At 41.9% G+C, this 24814-nt stretch overlaps 1 protein-coding gene across 2 annotated transcripts in view; it reads right to left on the bottom strand.

Moving 5' to 3' along the window:
• The window catches only part of ric1 (RIC1 homolog, RAB6A GEF complex partner 1), a 140497-nt gene that overhangs the window by 58833 nt on the left and 56850 nt on the right, over positions 1 to 24814 (bottom strand). For both annotated transcript variants that reach the window (XM_078214092.1, XM_078214093.1), the window contains 5 exons: positions 19596 to 19675; positions 12125 to 12232; positions 5105 to 5247; positions 3284 to 3417; positions 327 to 418 (listed from right to left, as the gene is read on the bottom strand). In XM_078214092.1, the coding sequence (XP_078070218.1) occupies positions 327 to 418; positions 3284 to 3417; positions 5105 to 5247; positions 12125 to 12232; positions 19596 to 19675 (557 nt within the window). The remainder of the gene's footprint in view (positions 1 to 326; positions 419 to 3283; positions 3418 to 5104; positions 5248 to 12124; positions 12233 to 19595; positions 19676 to 24814) is intronic.

The following is a 24814-nucleotide window of genomic DNA, read 5'->3' as shown; positions in this document are numbered from 1 at the left end:
ACTTCCTATGATAAAGTTTTCAGTTTTTTGACATTGCCCCTTTGTTTTTTTGAATCATAACCCTCAGTTTATGCCTCTGTTACCAATATGCCAACAGTGGAGACAATCTGCCACTATTATCTTTCAAATTCTTTCATTATTCTGAAAACATCTTCCCTTAGCCTTCCTTATGCCAGCGAATGGCCTCGAAGTTTGCACCTTTCTTCATAACTATAACCTCTCACTATGGCTGGCAAAACCTAATCTGCAGATTATTTGCTACTGCACTTGGTTCATGCATGGTTAAAACTTTAGTGTCAACAAGATATAGAGTAGAACCCACTTACTTTGCACACCCAAAGGCCATTAGTTTGTATTTGTTGTTTATAGCCACACAAGTACCATCGGTAACTTCTTGTGCGCACACACCATGCAAATTCTGAAAAGTAAAATTATTTTACATAAATGACACGTGCAATACAGCATGAAACAGTCCTTGTTCACAATAGTTTCAACAAAAGCCTCTGGTGCTCTTACGAGGCTGCACAATCACCAGCTTCAATCACAAGCTGTATAAACTTACCTTTCAAATCATTGGCCTGCAGGATACTTGCTCCATACGACTGATAATTTCCACTATATTTTGCATATTTAGACACAGTATTCTCATTAATCCAAATGAAAAATAGTACAGTTCATTAAGAACAATGGCGGCACAGTGATTAACTCTGCTGCCCTCTTTTTAGGTCAAACCAAATAAACAAACTCAGATTAAGTCAGGACAAAGTAAAAAGGGGCAGCTCCCCAAAAGGAGGGGGAACAGCCCGAACAGAAATCAAAGTAAGCACCAGGGACACGGGTTCAATTCTGGCCTCGGGTCACTGCCTGTGTGGAGTTTGCACATTCTCCCCATGTCTGTGTGGGTTTCCTCTGGATGCTCTGGTTTCCTCCCACAGTCCAAAGATGCGCGGGTTAGTTGATTGACCATGATAAATTGACTCTAGTGTCAGGGGGATTAGCAGGGTAAATGTATGGGGTTACGGCAATAGGGTGGGATTGTGGTTGGTCCAGACTCGATGGGCCAAGGGGCCTCCTTCTGTACTGTAGCAATTCTATGAACAATGGCAGGTACATATTCATTTTATTTCCATGTACATATAAATGTAAGAGCAACTCACTTTGCTCATGGTTAGTCAAAGGACATTTATTTGTGTTTGTTGTAACAGAAATCATATGGGCGGCATGGTAGCACAGTGGTTAGCACTGTTGCTTCACAGCTCCAGGGACCTGGGTTCGACTCCCGGCTTGGGTCACTGTCTGTGTGGAGTTTGCACATTCTCCTCGTGTCTGCGTGGGTTTCCTCCGGGTGCTCCGGTGTCCTCCCACAGTCCAAAGATGTGCGGGTTAGGTTGATTGGCCATACTAAAATTGCCCTTAGTGTCCTGAGATGCGTAGGTTAGAGGAATTAGTGGGTAAATATGTAGGAATATGGGGGTAGGGCCTGGATGGGATTGTGGTCGGTGCAGACTCGATGGGCCGAATGGCCTCTTTCTGTACTGTAGGGTTTCTATGATTCTATGAACAGGACATGGCAGGCAGACCTGGGCAACTCGCACACACAGATCACAGTTCCACTAGTATAGGAGGAAAGAACAACAGGTTTTGATGTCATCCATTAAAAGCAATTACATCTTAGGCCTTGAGGTATTACTAATGTCACAAAAGTGTCCCTAAATTGTGACGACGGAAAATCAGGATGACAAATAGGAAAAGTCTTGAGAGAATTAAATATGCATTCTCACTGCTATCAGGGACTGTTCACTGAGGCCAGATGTAATTTATGATTTTATCTAGGCTACTTTTGTTCTATATGTGGTTGCACAAAACACAATGCAACTTTAATCTTTAATTCTTTGTTTTAAAATCCACCTCCAGCTTCCAATGTGCTATGCTACAAACATTTCCATGAAAACTATTGCGATGGTGTAATGCCATCTTTCTGTAACAGTTTCAGTATTTGTATGCTCACGTAGGTGACATCTGGTTGAAGTACAACATTGCTAAATTCAAAGTAAAGTTTCATCCCCTATGCCCGAACAATAAACTTCAATCTCCAACCTCTGAAGAGCACCCTCCATCAATCCCCTTCCACAAAGAATCAGCATGATTTCTTTTCCCCAGAGCCCACTGTAGTCTTATGGCTTTGTTAGCCAAAACAATAAACTCAAGTGTCAACTGTAGGCAGGTCAATGATGTCCTTGAACCCACAATGATCTGTGTCGAGATTGTGCAAGGTAATTTCAAACATAGGAAAGTGAAACAATCACAGAGATATCCAGGGTGTTTCAAAAAAAAATCTACTTGTATCATTTAGATTTATTTTTTACTGACTGTATTAACAGCACTCATGGCCAGAATTACAATTTTTGGTGTAGAAGATTATAGTCATTTGCCTTTTACTTTTCTTCAGGGGTTTGAATATGAATATCATGGAATGTGGGACTGTTTCTTTGATCCCTACACATGGAATTACTTACTTTAGCAATGCCATGTGAACTGTAAAACAGATACACAGGGCGGGATTTTCTGGCTGCGCTTGCCCCAAGACCAGAAAATCCGACCTGAAGTCAACAGACCTTTGTATGGTCCTGTCCCGCCTGCTACGATTCCCGTGGCAGGGGGGGGGGATGGGAAAATTCCACTTAGTTTTTCTGAATCGGGAGAGAGTTTTAATGCATGGTGCCACTCCTTACACTTACACCACCTAACGTTGCTCTCACATTGGTCTAAATTGGAAATCTAGCAACAGGTGGTCCATCTTCTAAGTTATGATGTGGAGGTGCCAGCGTTTGACTGGGGTGGGCACAGTCGGAAGTCTCACAGCACCACGTTAGTGTCCAACAGGTTTATTTGGAATCACGAGCTTTCAGAGCGCTGTCCCTTCATCAGGTGAAGGAGCAGCCCACTAAAAGCTCGTGATTTCAAATAAACATGTTGGACACTAACGTGGTGCTGTGAGACTTCTTACTATTTTCTAAGTTGGGGATGCTACACAAGGGGGAAAAAAAAGCATCTTTTCTTTAATAAAGAGCAAGGCTGAATTATGCCTGAATATGCCACGGTGAAGCTTTTGATCCCAACAAAAAAAAACATAGCTCTGAATTTCAAATATCAGTCAGTTCCCAAAAACTCCCATCAAATAATCAATTGAAATATCAATTAAAACATCTCAAATTAATGAAAAGTTTTCAGCTTCAATATACTGCAAAGTAGTACAAAATGCCACAATCAAAATGTGTTTTACCTCAGCTGTAAGTTTACTGGATACAGGAGTAATGAAACCAATCCGACCATCATCAAAAACTACAGCAAAACCATCAAGGGTTGCACAGTATTCCATATCTTCGATATGTACAGATTCAAAATCTAATGAAGGACCTGTCAGCAAAAACAAAATCAACATCATACCATGCTGTAAAATTCAAATTAGTATTTGCAAGCATCACACAGATAGGTTGATATTTGCTGTATTCAGAGAATTCTGTGCATGTGTCGTTACTAGTTGTGGACTAATTAATACCAAATTATACAGATACAATCAAGCCCAACACCAACAGTACCGTACAAACACCAACTTGCCACTTTCAGATGATCCATGCAGGTGCTGTTCAACATACAATTAATTCAGTGTGTTTGCAACATTGAAATTATAAATCTATTTCTGATTAAATGTTAGAAAATCTGGGCTTCATGGGGCAATTATGAAAAGTCTGTGCTTTAGATCCTGTCAAGTTTACTAAAATCTTTTGTTGGAAAGGAAGGAGGGCAATAGAAATAGCAACAGGTTCTGTAATAGGACTTGCTAGGAGGATGGAGTGTCCTGGAGTTCACACTTGCTTTTGGTTTATATTTTGACAAAGTCAGACAGTTGCAGCACTAATAATATTTTGAATAACCAATTCTAAAGAACTAAAGATTTGAATTTTAAAACACAGAGGAAACAAAAATGGCAGAGACATGAGCAAATATTTTGTGGCTGTCTTCATGTTAAAGACACAAGTTTCTTGGTCTGGCCTGCATGTGATTCCAGACCCACAGAAATTTAACTGCCCTCTGAAATGGCCTGGGAAGCCAGTCATTTGTACCAAACCACGACAGAAAGTTTAATCAGATGAACCACAGTGGTTCAGCACTTGAGGACAGTTAGGGATGGGCAACATGCTGACTTTGCTTGTGTTGCTCAGATCCCATGGAAGTATTTTTAAAAACTTTAGGGGCTAAAAGCCAACAAATCCCCAGGACTAGAGTTGCATCCGAGGTAAAAAATGAGGTAGCTACAAAGATAATGTACTGATTATGATTTTCCAAAATTCTCGACTCTAGAATGGACCCAGCAGTCTGGAAGTTAATGAATGTAATATTGCTATTCATGAGTGGGAGAGAGTAAAACAGTGAGCTACAGGCCAATTAGCCTAACATCAGTCATCAGGAAAGTGCTGGCATCTGTTAAGCACACCTTAACGATGCAATTAGACAATCTTAACGTAATTAGTCAAAGTCAACTTGGTTTTCTGAAAGAGAAATTGTGTTTGACAAATTTATTAGTTTTTTTGAGGATATAACCAATAGCTGAGATAATGGGGAATCAGTAGATGCTGTATTCTTTGATTTCCAAAAGGCATTTGATAATGCAAGGTTAGGGTTCCTGAAATTGGAAGTAATCTGTGAGCATAAATGGAGGATTGGTTAACAGACAGAAAGCAGAGCTTTATTTTAAACAAATGGAGAATTTTCAAGTTGGCAGGCTGACAGAAGTGGAGTGCTGCAGAAGGTTATTTATTTTTGGAGTTGTGCACATCAGAGTGCTCTGAACATTCCATTGTTGAGTATGCTAAAGGCTCAGACACTGATTTTTGGTCTCTCATGGAATCAAGGGATATGGAGAACAGGTGAGAAAGTGGAACTGAGGCAGAAGGTCAGCCAAGATCATACTGAATGGTGGAATAGGCTTGAAGGGCCCGGTGACCAAATCCCACTCCTATCTGTGTTATCATTCTGTAAGTTTAGACACTCGGGTTACAATTTTACTAGCTGAATTTCTGCACAGTAAATATGACAACCTTACCTCGTGAAGACTGCAGGTCTACAGAAAATGGAATGGAGCAAAGATTAATGGCTTTCCTTCCATTTGTCAAACCATCCCAGTGAATAAGATGGAGTATCCCGTCATTAGTAGCAATGACTAAATCATCCTGCATGGACTGCAGACTGAGAAGAGGGAAAATATAATTAGTATGGAAACCTCAATCTATTACAATAAAATTAGAGTGGAATTCACAAGGTTTATCATCTGCAGAAATATACATTTCTTTCATGGGATGAGGGTGTCGCTACCTGGGCCAGCATTATTGCCCATCCCAATTGCACGCGAATAGGATGCTAGGCATTTTCAAGAACACTACAAGTGCCAAACACATTGCTATTGATCTGGAGTCACATGTAGGCCAGACCAGGTAAGAACAGCAGATTTCCTTCCTTAAAGGACATCAGTGAACCAGATGAGATTTTACAAAAATTGACAATGGTTTCATGGTCACCTTTGACTTTCAATTCCAGAATTTTACCAAACTCAAATTTCACCATTTGCCGTGGTGAGATTTGAACCCAGGCTGAGAGCATCCAGGCCCCTGGATTACTAGCCCAGTGACAATACCACTACGCTACCGCCAGTGATTCAAATCTAAAATTTTCTACTCAACCAATCTGGTTACTATATTTCTACATCAAAAGTCCTGGTTGACTGCAGTCATAGACATTAGTCATTGCTAAATGGAAAATGAAATACAATGGCATTCTTCCCAGTGACATTACAGGTTTCGGCACAACACTTCTAAACCAATAAAGACTGAAAACATGCCCACATTCTAACCAACCTGCATGAAGACAAGTCATTGTTGAAACAAATTCTCTTTAAAGGGAATTCGGTAAGGAATTAAAGGTTTTGGGCAGTGCACGTTATCAGATGAAATGTGAAATCAAACCTCCATCTACCCTAGCAAGCTGATGTAAAAGATTCAATGACACATTTGAAGAGCAAGGGGTTGTTTCCAGTGCTATGTAAAAATCAGCCAATCCTTCAACCAGTGACAAAAAAACCACGGATTATCTGATCATTTATTTTACTCCTATTTGGAGGACTTTACAGTCTGGAAATTGGTTGTCTCATTACATTAGCTTCCCTATATTTAAGCGACATCAACAGAAAGCAAGTGAGTAGCTAGTGAGTCTTTTTTTTTAAATAGCAAGGTTTATTAGTAGTAGCATGGTTGGGCATCCAATTGATAGAGAAATGGCAGGGCTGCGCCAACCTCTAGCATGCACATTCTGTGCCGTGTGTGAACTCCAGGATGCCTGCGTACTGGATAACCACATGTAAAGTATCAATTGCAGCAGTTCAAGTTCTAGATTTCAGAAGTAGCTGGTGTCACTGCAATGAATCCACGAGATCGAGAGCTTTGCGGGTAGCTTGTTTATAGATACGGTAATGCCTCAAGTTTAAGAGTGGTTTGCTCAATAGAATGGGGAGGCACAAAAACAACTGGAAGGGTGATAGTAATAGGAAATCCGGTGGTTCGGGGATAGGCAGGCACTGCTGCAACAGCACACAGATGGTATGCTGCCTCTTTGGTGCCGGGGTCAAGGATTGGGGGGACAACTAGGAAGGAGTCATGGTCTATATTGGTATCAATGGCATTTACAAAAAGACAGACAAATGAGGTGCTGCAGTCAGAATTTATGGGACTAGGTAGGAAATTAACTTCAAAACTAGTAGCCTCCAGTTTAATCTGGGCACCACGCATAAATGAGTATAGAAATAGTAAGAGAAAGCAGACGAATGCGTAGCTGGAAGGATGGTGCATGTGGCAAGGTTTTAGATTCCTAGGATATCGGGACCAGCTCTGGGGAAAGGGGATTTGTGCAGGTGGGACCGGCTGCACCCAAACAGAACTGTGACAATATTCCTGGCCAGTCAATTTACAAGTGCAACTGTTGTACTAACTTGGCAGTGTTGTGGGGACCCGGAGGTAATATCAGAGAGGAATATTAAGGTACACAGATACTTAGACAGCCAGGTAGAGCTAGAGTAAGAGACATTTATTACACGAGTTCCGAGTAAGAGAGAAAACAATAAAGGCAAATTAGGGTTGTGTATTGAATGCACGGAGTGTGGTAAATAAGTTTGCTGAGTTAAAGGTGCAGATTTTCACATAGAAATAGGATGTTGTGGCTATGAGAGACCCAAGACGAGAAAGGACAGGCTGGGCTTTAAGTATTCCTGGATATAAGATGTACAGGAAAGATAAGGAAGGAAGGAAAGGGGTGGTAGTATTGACTAAAGAGAACATTGCAATGCTGGAGAGAGGTTGGCCCTGGGGTCAAGGACAGAATCTATTTGGCGAGAGCAGAGGAACAAAATAAGTACGGTCTATAGGCCACCGACTAATAGGAAAGGTGTGGAGGAACAAATTTGCAAGGAAATCATTGAGAGGTTAAGAATTGTTTATCGAAAATTGTATATGGGAAACTTTATCCAAATACAGACTGGGATTGTAGTGAAGTGCAAAGGGAGGTGAGAGTTCCTCGTGTTCAGAAAAAAAAATCTGCAGCAGTATGTTTCCAGTCCAATGAAAAAGGAGTCACTGTCAGACCTGATCCACCCCATTCCCAAGAATCAACTGCCAGTTAGGGACCATTGTATCACATGGTTTAGGCCAGCTGTGGAAAAGGGTCAAGAAACAACTCAATAAGAATAATTAACTGAGGGAAAGCCAACTTCAATGGTTAAGAATGGATCTGACCCATATAAGCTCAAAGGTTGGAGGCAGGCAAAGCTGTAACTGAACAAAGGGCTGTCTTTCAACAAGAGATAGTGCAGACACAGTCAAGATATACCTACAATGGGGAAAGGTAGGGCAAGGTTCTTTGAATGACAAAAAAGACACAGCAGTCAAGATGAAGCAGAAAAAGTGCTCTTATGATAGATGCCAGATGGAGAATACAGCAGAGAATCACGCTGAGTGTAAAAAAAAAAATCACAGGAGAGTGAAAAAACAAATAAAAGCAAAGAAAGAGTATGAGGAGAGACTAGTAGCTAACAACAAATGGAATTCAAAAGTCACCTAGAGACATTTAATAACAGGAAATTGGCAAAGGGAAGAATATGGCTGATTAGGGATTAAAAGGGATGGAGGCAGGAGGCATGTCAGAGGTACTAAATTAATACTTCTCCGTTTTTACCAAAGATAGTGCTGCACATTCCCTTTCAGATTATCCAAAGTATTGATGGATAGGACGATCCTGAGCGTACAGGCAACAGGACATCTACCGATGCTGTTTTGGGAACCTGGTTAACCTCAGGTAACCAAGTATTTATAACATAGAAACATGTCATTTGACCCACCCACAAATGTCTTCGCACGCACTTCCGCTGGGGGAGGGTGAACATCTAGAGGTTGTGGTCCACATTGGTACCAATGACTTGAGTAGGAAGGGGGATGGGGTCCTGCAATCAGGATTTAGGGAGCAAGGTAGAAAATTAGCAGCAGGACCTCAAATGTAGTAATCTCTGTATTACTCCCAGTGTCATTACAAGTGACTACAGAAAAAGGAGAATAAAGCAGATGTGTGTGTGTGGCTGGAAAGATGGCGAAAGAGAGAGAGCTTTAGATTCCCTGGGACATGGACTGGCTCTGGGGGAAAATGTATAAACAATGCGTTGCACCTGAGCAGAGCTGGGACTGAGTCCTTTTGCATTTTGCTAGTGCTATTGAGAGGGCTTTAAACTAAATCAGTCGGGGTGTGGGAACCAAGAGGAGATATTAGAGAGAAATACCAGGCTGCACAAAACACTGGAAGGACAGAAAGCACGGGTATAGAGAATACTAAGTTAATAGGTGAAGAAAGAGAACAGGCAATTATGTGTAAATCAGGATTACTGTGCATGTATGTGAATGCATGGAGTATAGTAAATAAGATTGGAGAGCTATAGGGGCAGATTATGTTGTAGAAATATGTTGTGGTGATGAGAGATCTGACTTCAGGAAGGGCAGGACTGGGATGTCAGATGTCCCTGGATGCCAGGTATTCAGAAAAGATAGGAAAAGAGGAAGGGTGCCAGCCAGAATTGGTTGAGAGCATTGCAATACTGGAAAGAGAGGATGTTCCAGGAAGTTCAAGGACAATCAATGCGGCGAGAGCTAAGGAACAAAAAGGGTGCAATTACATTGCTCAGTGCGGTCTATCGACTGCTAACTCGTGAGAAGGATGTAGAAGAACAAATCTGCAGAGAAATTAGAGAGAGATGCAAACATTATATAGTTATTGTGGGGGAATTCAATTACCCCAATGCAGACTGAGAAGTTGTAGTGTAAAGGGCGGAAAGGGGCAAAAGTTCCTAGGCTTCAGGAACATTTTCAATAGCATTATGTTTCTGGTTCAACAAAAAAGGATGCACTGTTGGACCTGGTTTTTGGAAATAAGGTGAGCCAAGTAGATCAAGTGTCAGGGGGGAGCACTTAGGAGACAGTGATCACTGTATCGTAAGGTTTAGGATGATGGAAAAGGATAATAGGAACTCCAGAGTAAAAAATAATTTTGTGGAGAACTGGCTTCAATGGGGCAAGAACATTGCTGGGCCAGTTGGAATGAAAAGTTGGTTGTTAAAATTGTAGCTGAACAATGGGCTACCTTCAATACAGAAATGGTCTGGACATAGTCGAGGTATATTCCCGTAAGAGGGAAAGGTAGGGTAAACAAATCCAGAGCTCCCCGGATGAAAAAGGAGATGGAAATAAAGATAAGGAAGAAAAAGTATGTTTATGATAGGTGCCAGGTAGAAAACTCAGTTGAGAACGAAGAAGAAAGCAAAAGGTTCAGAGGGGAGGTGAAAAAGCACATTAGAGAAGCGATCAGAGATTGAGAAGACTGGCAGCCAACATTAAGGGGAACACCAAAGTCTTCTGTAGGCATATAAATAGTCAAAGGGTGATAAGAGGAGGAGTATGGCTGATTAAGCAAGTAAAAGGGAATTTACCCATGGAGGTTGGGGGCATGAGGTATTAAATGAATACTTTGTATCCATCTTTCCACCAAGGAGGTAGATGCTGACCAGAATGACAGGCAAGTAAACTGTCCCCAGAAGGGTCAAAAATTGATGAGGAAGTGTTGAATAGATTGTCAGTACTGCAAGTTGACAAGGCACTGGAACCGGATGAGATACATCCAAGGATATTGAAAGAAATGAGAATGGAAATTGCAAGGGCGCTGGCCAAAATCTTCCAGTCTTCTTGAGACCCAGGGGAGGTGCCAGAGGACTGGAGATTTGCAAATGTTACACCCTTGTCAAAAAAGGTTGTAAGGATAGCACAGCAATTACAGACCAGTCAGTTTAACTTAAGTGGTGGTGAAGCTTCTGAAAACAATTATTTGTGATAAAATTAGTTGTCACTTGGAAAAACGTGGGTTGGTTAGTAAGAGCCAGGATGGATTCCTAAAGAGGTAACCATGTTTAACTAACCTGCTGGAGTTTTTTTGAGGAGGTAACAGAAAGGGTTGATGATGGTAATGGTGTTGATGTGTACATGGACTTTCAAAAGACATTCAATACAGTGCCACACAACAGGCTTATGATACAGCTCATGGAAGAAAAAGGACAGTCGCAACATGGGTACAAAATTGGCTGACTAAAGGAAGCAGAGTGTAATAGTCAATGGATATTTTTCGGGGAGGAAGGTTTGTAGTGGTGTTCCCCAGGGGTTGGTATTGTGATCCTTGCTTTTCCTGATATACATTAATGATCTAGATTTTGGTATGCAGGGGACAATTTCAAAGTTTGCAGATGATACAAAACTTAGAGTATTCTAAACTGTGAAGTGGACAGTGTAGAACTTCAAAAGGACATAGACATGTTGGTGGAGTGGGCAGATAGATGGCAGATGAATTTCAATGCAGAGAAGTGTGAGGTGATGCATTTTGGTAGGAAGAACATGGAGAGACATATAAAATAAAGAGTAAAATTCTTAAAGGGGGTGTAGGAACAGAGAGACCTGGGTGTATATATGCATAGATCACTGAATTTGACAGGACAGGTGGAGAGAACAGTTAATAAAGCATATAATACTCTGGACTTTACTAATAAGGACATAGAATAAAAGAGCAAGAAGGGTATGCCAAATCTATACAGGACAATAGTCAGGCCTCAACTGCAGTATTGTGTACAGACCTGGGTGCCAACTATAGGAAGGATATGAATGCATTTAGAGAAAGCGCAGAAGAGATTTTCAAGAATGGCTTTAGGGATGAGAAACTGAAGAGAAACTTCAATTATGAGGATGGATGGGAGGGGTTGGGACTGTTCTGCTTGGAGAGAAGGTGACTAAGAGGAGATTTGATAGAGATGTTCAAAATCATAGTGGGCTGGATAAAGTAGATAGGGAGAAATTGGTCCCTATTGTAAAAGGATCAAGAAAGAGAGGATGCAGATTTTAAGTGATTTGCAAAAGCAGCAAATGTGATGTGACAAAAAGCTTTTTCACACAGCAAATAGTTCAGGTCTGGAATGCTCTACCTGGAAGAGGTGGAGGCAGGTTCAAGAGGACATGAGATGATTACTTGAATAGAAACAACGTGCAAGAGTGTGGGGAAAAAGCAGAGGAATGGCACTAAGTTATGATGCTCGGTTGGCGAGCTGGTGTAGACAATGGGCCAAATGGCCTCCTTTTGTGCCATAACAATTCAGTGATTCATCAGTCTAACCCCATTGATATACTCTTCCATTTCTTTCTCCCTTGTGTGCTCACCTAGCTTCCCTTTAACTGCATCAATGCCATTTACCTCAACTATTTGTGACGCAGCAAGTTCCACACTCAAACACCACTGGGTAAAACAGCTTTTCCTTCAATACTTTTGGCAAACTATAATTAGCTTCAGTTGGATGAATCATAAAATGTTACATCTAGTAAGATTAAACTTTCATCTTAGAGGCAATTTCAAAGTCAAATTCTCCAATGCATCATGAACAACGGCTATTTTAAAAACCACAAAGCAATTTGTAATAGAGGCAAGACTGAGAATGTTCAAGCAGTACCTTGTGATTTTTGCTTGGAAATCTAGCACTTTCTTCATCTCCACAGTCAGGGATGGAGCACATTGTTCCTCCTTGTAACCCGGAGTTACTTTCACTCTTGGATTTCCTCTGAAAAGAAGTCAGTTTGTTAAAGTGATACGCAATTGTATTTACACACTCGTATTTACATGTATGTGTATAAATATTGAGTAAGACTATACTGTAATGACAAGTGATGAGCAAAAAGGGAAAGGATAATCTGAGAAAGTGGAGGCTTTGAACAACAAACTTGCTTTCTACTGTAAAATCCATTTTACTGTTAGAATTTAAAGAATGAGACTAAAAAAGCTGGACAAAACCAAACAAAAACAATGGCATAAAATTTCCACTGCCTCCTGTCTTTCTATAAAATGAGAATTCGTACAAAAGTTTTAACCTGAGACAGCTGTAGGGATAATTCACACTAGTTAGTGTGGAAACAATAAAAAGTGGTGCACCTTTGACACTGATGAATTAGACAAACCAGAGCTTACTGAAATCGGACGTTAACAATTCATACATCTTTTCATTCAAAAACAAGTGTTATTTGCAGCTTGTTGCTCATGACGACTTTTGACCCAGAAACAGTACAAGGAAAAATTGTAATTTCTTTAAAATGTCTGTGGAACCAGCAACTGTTTTAAGAATATTTGAAAAAGATTTTAAGAGTTTGCATCAATTGTGATTTTCTTGGAGAGGACGGTAGACAGGTCCATATGATTTGGCAATCATTGACCAGGAAAGAAGTTAAGATACAAGAGCCACATGGCCAAACAGAGACAGTGAAGTTACTGCTATAAAGAAGATAGGAAAGCTGCAGGAGGGGAGGTGATCAACACATAGGTGCAGATACAAAGAGAAAGCAAACAAAGAGGAACACACCAAATTACTGAGAGAAGCAAATCTCTTCCAGGAAAAGGCCAGATTTTTTTCTGTTTGGCAAAAGAGACAGGAGTTCTTGGAAAGCACTGTGAACTGGCTAAAAAGGTCTAAAACCTGAAAGGCATATTGAAAAGCTAGAAGGTGTTAAAGAGTAGACAAACCGTGAACCAGGGTGTCATTGGTTGGTTGGTTGAAAAGGACCACTGGAAAACCACAGCATGGGGGCTACTGTGACCCAAGGGAGGAAAGGTTCGAAGTAGTGCACCTTGCTGATGAGAATTGTAGCAGTGGCTCACGAAGGCGAAAGCTGTTGTCAGATAGGACTCCTAACCTAGGGCACAATGATGGTTAGCACTGCTGCCTCACAGCACCAGGGACCCGGGTCCAATTTTTGGCTTGAGTGCAGAGTCTGCACATTCTCCCTGTGTCTGCGTGGGTTTCCTCCCAGTCTGAAAGACGTGCTGGTTAGATGCATTGACCACGCTAAATTCTCCCTCAGTGTACCTGAATAGACGTCGGAGTATGGTGACTAGGGGATTTTCGCAGTGTTAATGTAAGCTACTCGTGACACTAATAGACTTTTACCATGGGTGAAGAACAGCATATTCTGGAACTGTGTAACTGCATAGCGCCACATGTCTGCAGGGAGTGCATGTGGTTGTATCTTTGTTGGATCGACTAGTTAAAAAGTGAAATTTTCATTTTTATTTGATGCATTATTTCCCTGTTAATTTGAGTTTGATTTGCACTGGTGCGATTCGTGTTAATGTACAAAAAAAAGGTAATTTCTTAATTTGGGGTCATTCAGTAAATTTGGTTATTTTTGTTTATGGTCCCCACAGAGACCAGAAGCTTCAGTCAGCTTTGATCAATTCCAGGTTTGGAAAGAAATGAATGGAGCCACACTTAAGATTAACAAGCTTAAAGTTTTTTTTTCCAAAATCAAGTATTGCACCCATTTTATTACTGAATGTACACATTGAAGAACAACTAGCAAACTGTTTCTGGGAATGAAGTTAATAGAAGACTCTCACTTAAAGGGTCTTTCAGAGTCTTTTATGCTTAAAAAAAAGCCTTGCCTAGTTAAGCCACATTGCTGATTGCAGAAGGCCATGATGTGCTGCAAGATCAGTGAGAGCTACTGCATCCTGAAAAGTTCATCTACAGTTTGATCTCAAACTGTCAGCATTTTGCCTTCACTGCTGAAAGAGGATAGTGAGGAAATGATGACGATAACATTACAGCAGATCACGTAGCAACTTGCTAACATCTGAAAGCAATTCCAAGACGTCAACACGAGTTGCTGTGATCATCTTTCTGGATAGGTTCTCATGTTCAAACGTTCCCATCTCTTTAATGCCATCACCAAACAACGAGCAATTCAATATTACATTAACAAAAGGACTGAGCAAGTAATTCCAAAACAACATACTAAATCCTTAGAACATGCATAATTCAACATCCATTTGATATGTACACCCAGGCTGATAACCAACCGCAAGAATGTCTTAAAAAAATCAACTGCTACAAATGATTCTTGTCCTGAATACACAATGTCAAAGGAGGGAAGAATGGCTCACACTACAGTCACCCCTGTACTAAATTGATACACATGCCAAATTCAGAATTGTTAGATGGTGAAAGAGGGTACAATTCTAGAGGGGGTGAAGGAGCAGAGGGTCAAAGGTGTAGACATGCATAAATCATTGAAGGTGGCAGGATAGCAATTGACAAAGTATTCGGAATCCTAGACTTTACTGACAGGGGCATAGAATATGAAAGCAATGAACATTTTGTTAAACTTGTACAGAATCCTAGTTCAGTCTCAACTGGAGTACTGCATCCAGTTCTGGGAGCCCTGCTTAGGAAACTTGCAAGGGCAACAGAAAATGTGTAGATAAAATTAATGAGAATGGTCCCAGGGATGACAAACTTCATTTATGCAGATAGACTGGAGAAGTTGGGACTGCTTTCCTTCGAGAAGAGTCAGAGAGTGTGTTGAAAGAGGTAATCAAAATCATGTGCAGTCGACAGATACACAATAGGGAAAAACTGTTCACATTGTTCACGGGGCGGCACGGTGGCAGTGGTTTGCACTGCTGCCTCACAGTGCCAGGGACCTGGGCTCGATTCCCAACTTGGGTCACTGTCTGTGCAGAGTTTGCATGTTCCCCCCGTGTCTGCATGGGTTTCCTCCGGGTGCTCCAGTTTCCTCCCACAGTCCAAAGATGTGCAGGTTAGGTGGATTGGCCATGCTAAATTGACCTTTAGTGTCAGGAGGAATACCGAGGGTAAATGTATGGGGTTGTGGGGATGCAGCTTGGGTGGGACTGTGGTTTGTGTAGACTCGATGGGCCAAATGACCTCCTGCTGCACTGTGGGATTCTATGATTGTTGGAAGGATCGAGAATCAGAGGGCGCAGATTCAAGGTAATTGGCAGAAGCAGCTATGGCAACATAAGGAAAAATAATTTCATGCAAGTGGCTAGGAAGCTCATTGAAGCAATCAAGATGAATTGGATTGTTACCTGAAAAGGAAGCATGTGCAGGATTAGGGGCAGAAGGCAGGGGAATGGCACTAAATTGCTCCTATGAGGGCCTGTGCTCTCCAATAAGCTGAGCTGTAACAGTTCCATGATTCTGTGACTGGACTTCCAACTTTGTACACATTAACCCTTTGGTCAGAAAAGTAAAACACATCGACAGCCAGAAACAGCTTGAATACAGCCATTCTGTAGCAGAAACATTTAACGAAAAATCTATAAAACAGAAAAACCGAATTTCCTCTTCAATATTTTTCTCCCTCTACCCCAGATCTCTTTACTTAAATATTATTCCCAAAATAATTTATTGCACAAATATAAGAGGAAGGAAGCCATTGCAAAGGATTCAACTTTCCTTTTTCATAGAATCCTACAGTGCAGAAGGAGGCCATTCAGCCCATTGAGTCTGCATCAACCACAATCAGACCCAGGCGCTATCCCCACAACCCCATGTATTTACCCTGCTAGTCCCCCTGACACTAAGGGGTAATTTTTAGCATGGCCAATCCACCTAACCCGCACATCTTTGGACTGTGGGAGGAAACCGGAGCACCCAGAGGAAACCCATGCAGACACGGGGAGAATGTGCAGACTCCGCACAGACAGTGACCCAAGCTGGGAATCGAACCTGGGTCCCTGGCGCTGTGAGGCAGCAGCAGTGCTAACCACTGTGCCACCGTGCAGTGTTTGATTAATGCTGTTTCAGCAGTGGTTCTTTTAAAAATATTATATTTTATTAAATATATTTAATGTTGAGAAATTATTTACATAATAAAGTTGAGTGTGAGAAAGTGAGTCATGCTCCTTTGCCTGCACCCTCAAATCATAGCTTCAGGCTGGAACGTTACCACAGTTCACACAGACAGGGTTTTCCTATCCCACTGCAGTGAACGGAGATTTGTCTGGGCGCCAACATCTCCAATCTCGCTGCAGCGGGAGCATGGTGTAAACAATCAGTAAGGTTAAGCCCTCTGTCTCTGAGGCGCAGCAAGATCAGGAGAGGGGGAACCTGTGATTGGAGAAGCAGCTTCTCACGGATTGCCTGTGATCGCTGCTCCTCCCCCCAATCATGTCAAAATTTCTCAACAAGACTGTGCCTGCAACTGTTCAGCCCCAGACCACTAAGGAGCCATAATGTAAAATAATATACAGGTGAAATTCTGTGTGTTTTTCATTCTGCCTTCTGTAAACCTGATGTCATCTAAAAATCTGCTGCCTTGTCTTAACTTGCATTAAGTCTTGTTTACTCCGCTTACTGACCTAAATTAATTCCTAGTCAAGCAACATCTTGATCTTAAAAATCTCATTCCTGGTTTCAAATACTTCCACTGGATCTCACCTTCCTTTTTTGCGACACCCTCTAATCCTACAATCCCCTGACATCTGGACTCTAATTCTGGCCTCGTGCACAGCCCCAAGTGAATTTTGTCACCGTTGGTGCCCCTACCTTCTCTTACCATGGTTCCAAGCTCTGAAATTCCCTCCCTACATCTCTCTACATTACTTTTTTCATTTGAGACATGACTTAAAATCTATCCCTTTGATCAAGATCATCTGACCTCACATATAACCTGTTGTCACATTTTGTTTTACTTCTGTGAAACATTTTGGCATAAAAACAGAAAATGCTGGAAAATCTCAGAAGGTCTGACAGCATCTGTGGAGAGAAAACAGAACCAACATTTCGAGTCAGGATGACCCTTTGTCAGAGATTCCAGCATCCGCAGTATTTTGCTTTTATATAAACATTTTGGCACGTTCTCCTGTGAAACATTTTTGCATGTTTTATGTTAAAAGATGCTATAGAAATACAAGTTATTACACCAGTTTAATGACAATGATGGAGAGTGGATATAACTTTGATCCCATTAGGTCTGACTGAGGTGGTGCATCCTAATTGGACTTCCTGGTTCAGCCTTGACAGATGATAATGGGTTGAAAACTCAGTCAGAACTCACACCTCCAATTATTGCAACGTGTAAACAAGGGGATAAGGACAGTGTGTGCAATGGTTTGCCAATGTTCAATGCCTAGGTTACTCTGGCAAGGTGGTTACCAGCACTAAAGGGACCATAGTGCTGCATGAAACAGTTGGGATAGAGTAGCCCACAAAGTGGGTGCATAAACCTCAAACGGTGCATCAAGATTCACCACAAAACTACATAAATGACGGTTCCTGGCACTGCGATGTGATTCAAAAATCACTACTTGACGTTATTCTATGCTTTCAAAGGTAGTACTTTTTAAATAACAATATGTCTCAGCTGAAAACAAACCAAGGCAATCCCCAATTATTTAGGTCAATGACAGCATGACCCACAGGATTAAAAAAAAGATGTGCAATAATAATCAGATACGGTCGCAAGGAAACACATTAAGGATTATTTTTAAAGCCCATGTATTAAAAGATGACCAACATCTGGCATGAAGGAGAAAAACGTACTGAAGAAAATTCAAATCTTTCCATATTTATAGTTTGAACATCCTTCTGGGGAGCTTTCAAGGGATGTTAGAAGTCCACATATAAAACTAGTACGGTTGAATTATACATGTGCTGAAAGATTTAAATATATGTCTCTACAATTTGAAATTAAAGGAATAGGAAATCCAGCCATGCCAGTCAGACCTTTGTCTCCTAGTTTTATTTTTCTTACCTCTTTACATTACAGTATCCTTCATTCTGGACTCTCCTTTCATGGCCAACTACAATTTTTGGCCTGTTTCTATACTTTGATGATTCTGTTCTACTAGCATCTCATTTTCTTACACTCCCATCCCTCCCTTTTAAGTTAGAATTTGGCCTCCAATACCTTCCCTGTTTCTCCATATATCATAATAAATGGAAAGCGCATCTACACAAGAACAAATATGGTGTAAAAAATGTTCCACCTTTGACAGACATTCCTATTTTCAGCTCCAACCCCTTTCCTTTGCAAACGTTTTGACACAGGATTGTTTTACTAATGCAAAAAACAGATTTAGTCAAGGAGGACAAGTTGATCTTCACAGTCCATGGATCTCTGCTGCCTCCGCCTTTCGATGTTGTGTACACTTTGCTGATGGTACCAAGTTATTTAATATATAAACTAAGCTATGAAGCTGCTTCCTCGAGGATTGTAGGCAGTAAGAAATTTGTAATTTGTCTCTGCAAGACACTTCATACCTATTTTGTTGGACACTCAGGTCGCTTGTTCTCAGCAAACCTGGTCCTACTGGTTGTGAATACAGGAGAATACAATCTGACAAAGGCAGTGCCCATAAATTAATTGTTCACACTGACGTTTGTGCATTGGGCAGAAATTCGGTGACATGATATGGATGAAGGCGAATGCAGAAACATGTCACACAGGGTCTATTTAGGACGTAAACGTATGTGTAATTGAGCACGACCTATATGTCAATATCAAACTTCGCTAATAGCACCAAATTATGATTGTTATGGATTTGGGTCTGCCGTACAAAGCTTCCCAAATTTAGTGCGATAATTTGAACTTTGTAAAGAGTGAGTGTGCTCCCATTCAATACTTGCACAGAAGAATCCAGGGCAATAGTTCAATCCTTGTGGCTTGAATTGCATATTTAAGTCTGGTATGTGCACTTCCACAACCTCTCCAAAGATGAGGAGGAGTGGTAAAGATGAAGTCAAAAACAAAATGCTAAGCAGCTTTGTTTCATAAGATGATGATCATACAGGACAGCAGTTATGATCAGCTCCATCAGTACATTAGAAGGTATGAGCAACATGTTGGAGAATGGTACTAAATTACGTAGCTCTTGTAAAGAGCATCAGCACAAGCCTGGTGGAGTGATTGGCCTGTTTCCATGCTGTAATGTTGTAATAATTTCATGGGAGGTGGGGAAAGAGGGTATGTTTGTGAGCCTGAGATTGTTAGCATTGAGTTTCTGCAATCATCCCCAAATTCAACCTGCAGTGTTAAAGCCATAGATGATCCTTTGTGATCCATACTAGACATCAACAATGTTAACTAAACACCACTCCCATTTTGAAAGTGAAAGTCAAGACTTACTTGGGATATACTGGTTCATACAAGCATTTCTCTTGTCCTGAATACACAATGTCAAAGAGCAAGACGTATCCATTTGCAGTCTGAAAGAAACAGAAATCAAAATTGTACTTAGGAAAAGCCTCATGAAGTTTGCCATTTTTCCAGTATCATGGAAGTATTTTTGCCATGGTAAAACACACTTCAAGAACAAGGGCACAATAAGGTCAACAAATTAACTGTTTTGTTTTGCAAATTAATGAATGCAGGTTTCATTATGATTAACCTCTACTGAGACATGCACAACATTGAATGTCAAGAGTTTGCAATATTTAGTTCATTGAATTCTCTTTTAAAACTTATGGCAATCCTTCAGTAGCACTTATTAGCTGTGCTTGAAGTAGGTTGAAAATTCAGTATCTAATAGGTTCAGCTTTTGTTTTATGATCCAGATGCTTGTTACACAATACTTTTAGATAAGTAAACTTGATTTTCCTCCACTACACATTGCTAATTTTGAAAATAACCTGGATTTAAAAGACTGCATTTCCCGTGATTGCAATTTTCAGAGAAGTAATGAAAAATAATAAATTCACTATATGTAGAAACAATGCTCAATAAAATTGACAAAATGTTACATTTGATGCAAAGGAAATCTCACCCATACAATATGGAGTTTAAGCTGTTGAACTGCCTGAAAGAAAAACAATGAATGCAGTCTTTTAACCAATTAATTTGCAAAGTTATCACTGGCTAGTGTTCAAGAAACATTTAGTGAGTTGCAATTGGCTACAATCTCTCCTGTATGTACAGGTTGCTGTTAAAAGACATTCTGATGTACATCAACATTTCAGACAAAAGCAAAATCCAGCAAATCTTGGAAATCTGAAGAACGAACCAAACAAATTGCAAAAATCAGCATCTGCAGCGGGAAACAGAGTTAAGGTTTCAGGTTTTATCAGAACTTTCATTCGAAGTCAGTATTGACTTGTTGGGGGAAACCGACAAAAAAAGGGTTGAGCCCTTTGAGTACATTGTTCACTCAGAGGTAAAAACAAAATTGTAGAAGTAACAGTCTAAATCAGAAGATGACTTTCTTCTGTATATTCTTCTTTTACTAGCAGGTGCAATAGGCATCCAGATCAGCACAAGGTAAAGGGCAGAGCATCAGAAACTGAGAGTTAAGCATCATTTTTGATCCACTGGAGCAAGCTGAGAGGGGTGATTGAAGGCAGCAGTGCTGGTGAGAGATTAATTGAATTGTTTATTTATTTAATTAGTCAGCTAGTGTGTGTATTTTTTTGGCCTTTACTTTAACAGCAGTTTTTCAAGTTTAAAGTGAAAACTAAAAGTGGGCAGCAAAGGAGTCTGGGAAGGGTTTTTTAAGCGCGTGAAGTATAAAAGGTAGGCTGCAGTATACAGCGGGCAGCGTCGGGAGCGGGCAGTGGAGTGTGTGGGAAGCAGAGTGTGAGCTATAAGACTTTGGCTCACAGGGCTTAGGCTGAAAGGGCGAGTAGGGGTGAGTTGAATTCATTTCTGCACTTTCTACCTGGTACTGGCAAGGTATCTAGAGGGGATGGGTGTGCAGGCAGTGCAATGTTCCTCTTGCACTATGTTTGAGGTGAGGGACGACGACAGTGTCCCTACTGATTACACCTGTGGGAAGTGCACCCATCTGCAGCTCCTCCAAAACCGTGTTAGGGAACTGGAGCTGGAGTTGGATGAACTTAGGATCATCAGGGACGCAGAGATGGCCATAGACACAAGCTTTAGGAATACAGTTACTCCGAGGATTGAAAACAGATGGGTGACGGTGAGAGGGGCTGGGAGGAAGCAGTCCGTGCAGGGATCCCCAGTGGTCGTTCCCCTTAGCAACAAGTATTCCGCTTTGGATACGGTTGAGGGGGATGACATACCAGTGGGGAGCCGCAGTGAGAGGATCTCCAGCACTGTGTCCATCTCTGTGGCTCGGGAGGGAAAGGGGGAGAGCGGGAGGGCGATAGTTATTGGGGACTCGTTAGTTAGAGGGATAGATAGGAGGTTCTGTGGCAGCAAAAGAGACTCACGGATGGTATGTTGCCTACCGGATGCCAAGGTCCGTGATGTCTCAGACCGTGTTTTCCAGATTCTGAAGGGGGAGGGGAAACAGTCACAAGTCGTGGTGCACATTGGTACCAATGACATAGGTAAGAGAAGGGACGGGGATTTAAAGCAGGAATTTCTGGAGCTGGGCTGGAAGCTGAGAGCCAAGACGAAACATGTGGTCATCTCTGGTACGTTGCCGGTACCACGTGATAGCGAGTTGAGGAACAGGGAGAGAGTGCAGTTAAATATGTGGTTGCAGGGATGGTGTAGGAGGGAGGGTTTCAGATACGTGGATAATTGGAACACGTTCTGGGGAAGGTGGGACCTGTACAAACAGGACGGGGTGCACCTGAACCAGAGGGGCACCAATATCCTCGGAGGGAAATTTGTTACGGCTCTTCAGGGGGGTTTAAACTAATTTGTCAGGGGAGTGGGAAAGGGAGTTGTAGTCCAGAAGTCAGTGAGGGTGGTGAGGTATTGGGGAAGGTATCAGGGTCAAGGGTGGGTACTGGTAGACAGGAAGGTGGGTTGAAGTGTGTCTACTTCAATGCAAGGAGCATCCGGAACAAGGTAGATGAACTTGGGGCGTGGATTGGTACTTGGGACTACGATGTTGTGGCCATTACGGAGACGTGGGTAGAACAAGGACAGGAATGGTTGTTGGACGTTCCGGGGTATAGATGTTTCACTAAGTGTAGGGAAGCTGGTAAAAGAGGTGGAGGAGTGGCATTGTTAATCAAGGATAGTTTAACGGCTGCGGAAAGGCACTTCGTGGGGGATCTGCACACTGAGGTAATATGGGCTGCAGTTAGAAATAGGAAAGGAGCGGTCACGTTGCTAGGAGTTTACTATAGGCCCCCAAATAGTAATAGAGATGTGGAGGAAGAAATTGCTAAGCAGATTATGGATATGTGTAGGGGTCACAGGGTAGTTGTCATGGGGGACTTTAACTTTCCAAATATTGATTGGAACCTTTGTAGGTCAAATAGTTTGGATGGGGCAGTTTTTGTGCAGTGTGTGCGGGAGGGTTTCCTGACACAATATGTGGATGGGCCGACTAGAGGTGAGGCCACATTGGATTTGGTACTGGGAAATGAACCGGGCCAAGTGTTAGATTTGGTTGTGGGAGAGCAATTTGGAGATAGTGACCACAATTCGGTGTCTTTTGTTATTGCAATGGAGAGGGATAGGGCCGTACGGCAGGGCAAGGTTTACAATTGGGGGAGGGGTAATTATGATGCGATTAGGCAAGAATTAGGGGGCATAAGTTGGGAACAGAAACTGTCAGAGAAAGGAACTAATGAAAAGTGGAACTTTTTCAAGGAACAAATACTGGATGTCCTTGATAGGTATGTTCCTGTCAGGCAGGGAGGAAATGGCCGAGTGAGGGAACCATGGTTCACAAAAGAGGTGGAATGTCTTGTGAAAATGAAGAGGGAAGCTTATGTAGGGATGAGGAAACAAGGTTCAGATGGCTCGATTGAGGGTTACAAGTTAGCAAGGAATGAGCTGAAAAAGGGGCTTAGGAGAGCTAGGAGGGGACATGAGAAGTCCTTGGCGGGTCGGATCAAGGAAAACCCCAAGGCTTTTTACTCTTATGTGAGGAATAAAAGAATGACCAGGGTGAGGTTAGGGCCGGTCAAGGACAGTAGTGGGAACTTGTGTATGGAGTCAGTAGAGATAGGCGAGGTGATGAATGAATACTTTTCTTCAGTGTTCACCAAGGAGGGGGCCATGTTTTTGAGGAAGAGAAGGTGTTACAGGCTAATAGGCTGGAGGAAATAGATGTTCGGAGGGAGGATGTCTTGGCAGTTTTGAATAAACTGAAGGTCGATAAGTCCCCTGGGCCTGATGAAATGTATCCTAGGATTCTGTGGGAGGCAAGGGATGAGATTGCAGAGCCTTTGGCGTTGATCTTTGGGTCCTCGCTGTCCACGGGGATGGTGCCAGAGGACTGGAGAATGGCGAATGTTGTTCCTCTGTTTAAGAAAGGGAATAGAAATGACCCTGGTAATTATAGACCGGTTAGTCTTATTTCGGTGGTTGGTAAATTGATGGAAAGGGTCCTTAGGGATGGGATTTACGACCATTTAGAAAGATGCGGATTCGTGAAGGGCAAGTCGTGCCTCACAAATTTGATAGAATTTTTTGAGGAGGTAACTAAGTGTGTTGATGAAGGTAGGGCAGTTGATGTCATATCAATGGATTTTAGTAAGGCGTTTGATAAGGTCCCCCATGGTCGGCTTATGATGAAAGTGAGGAGGTGTGGGATAGAGGGAAAGTTGGCCGATTGGATAGGTAACTGGCTGTCTGACCGAAGACAGAGGGTGGTGGTCGATGGAAAATTTTCGGATTGGAGGCAGGTTGCTAGCGGTGTGCCGCAGGGATCAGTGCTTGGTCCTCTGCTCTTTGTGATTTTTATTAATGACTTAGAGGAGGGGGCTGAAGGGTGGATCAGTAAATTTGCTGATGACACCAAGATTGGTGGAGTAGTGGATGAGGTGGAGGGCTGTTGTAGGCTGCAAAGAGACATAGATAGGATGCAAAGCTGGGCTGAAAAATGGCAAATTGAGTTTAACCCTGATAAATGTGAGGTGATTCATTTTGGTAGGACAAATTTAAATGTGGATTACAGGGTCAAAGGTAGGGTTCTGAAGACTGTGGAGGAACAGAGAGATCTTGGGGTCCATATCCACAAATCTCTAAAGGTTGCCAGTCAAGTGGATAGAGCTGTGAAGAAGGCCTATAGTGTGTTAGCTTTTATTAACAGGGGGTTGGAGTTTAAGAGCCGTGGGGTTATGCTGCAACTGTACAGGACCTTGGTGAGACCACATTTGGAATATTGTGTGCAGTTCTGGTCACCTCACTATAAGAAGGATGTGGAAGTGCTGGAAAGAGTGCAGAGGAGATTTACCAGGATGCTGCCTGGTTTGGAGGGTAGGTCATATGAGGAAAGGTTGAGGGAGCTAGGGCTGTTCTCTCTGGAGCGGAGGAGGCTGAGGGGAGACTTAATAGAGGTGTATAAAATGATGAAGGGGATAGATAGAGTGAACGTTCAAAGACTATTTCCTCGGGTGGATGGAGCTATTACAAGGGGGCATAACTATAGGGTTCGTGGTGGGAGATACAGGACGGATATCAGAGGTAGGTTCTTTACG

The sequence above is a fragment of the Mustelus asterias genome, chromosome 6, assembly GCF_964213995.1.
Source record: "Mustelus asterias chromosome 6, sMusAst1.hap1.1, whole genome shotgun sequence".
Lineage (NCBI taxonomy): Eukaryota > Metazoa > Chordata > Chondrichthyes > Carcharhiniformes > Triakidae > Mustelus > Mustelus asterias.
The sequence above is the reverse complement of the archived record's forward strand: the minus strand, read 5'-3'. Positions and strand labels throughout refer to the sequence as shown.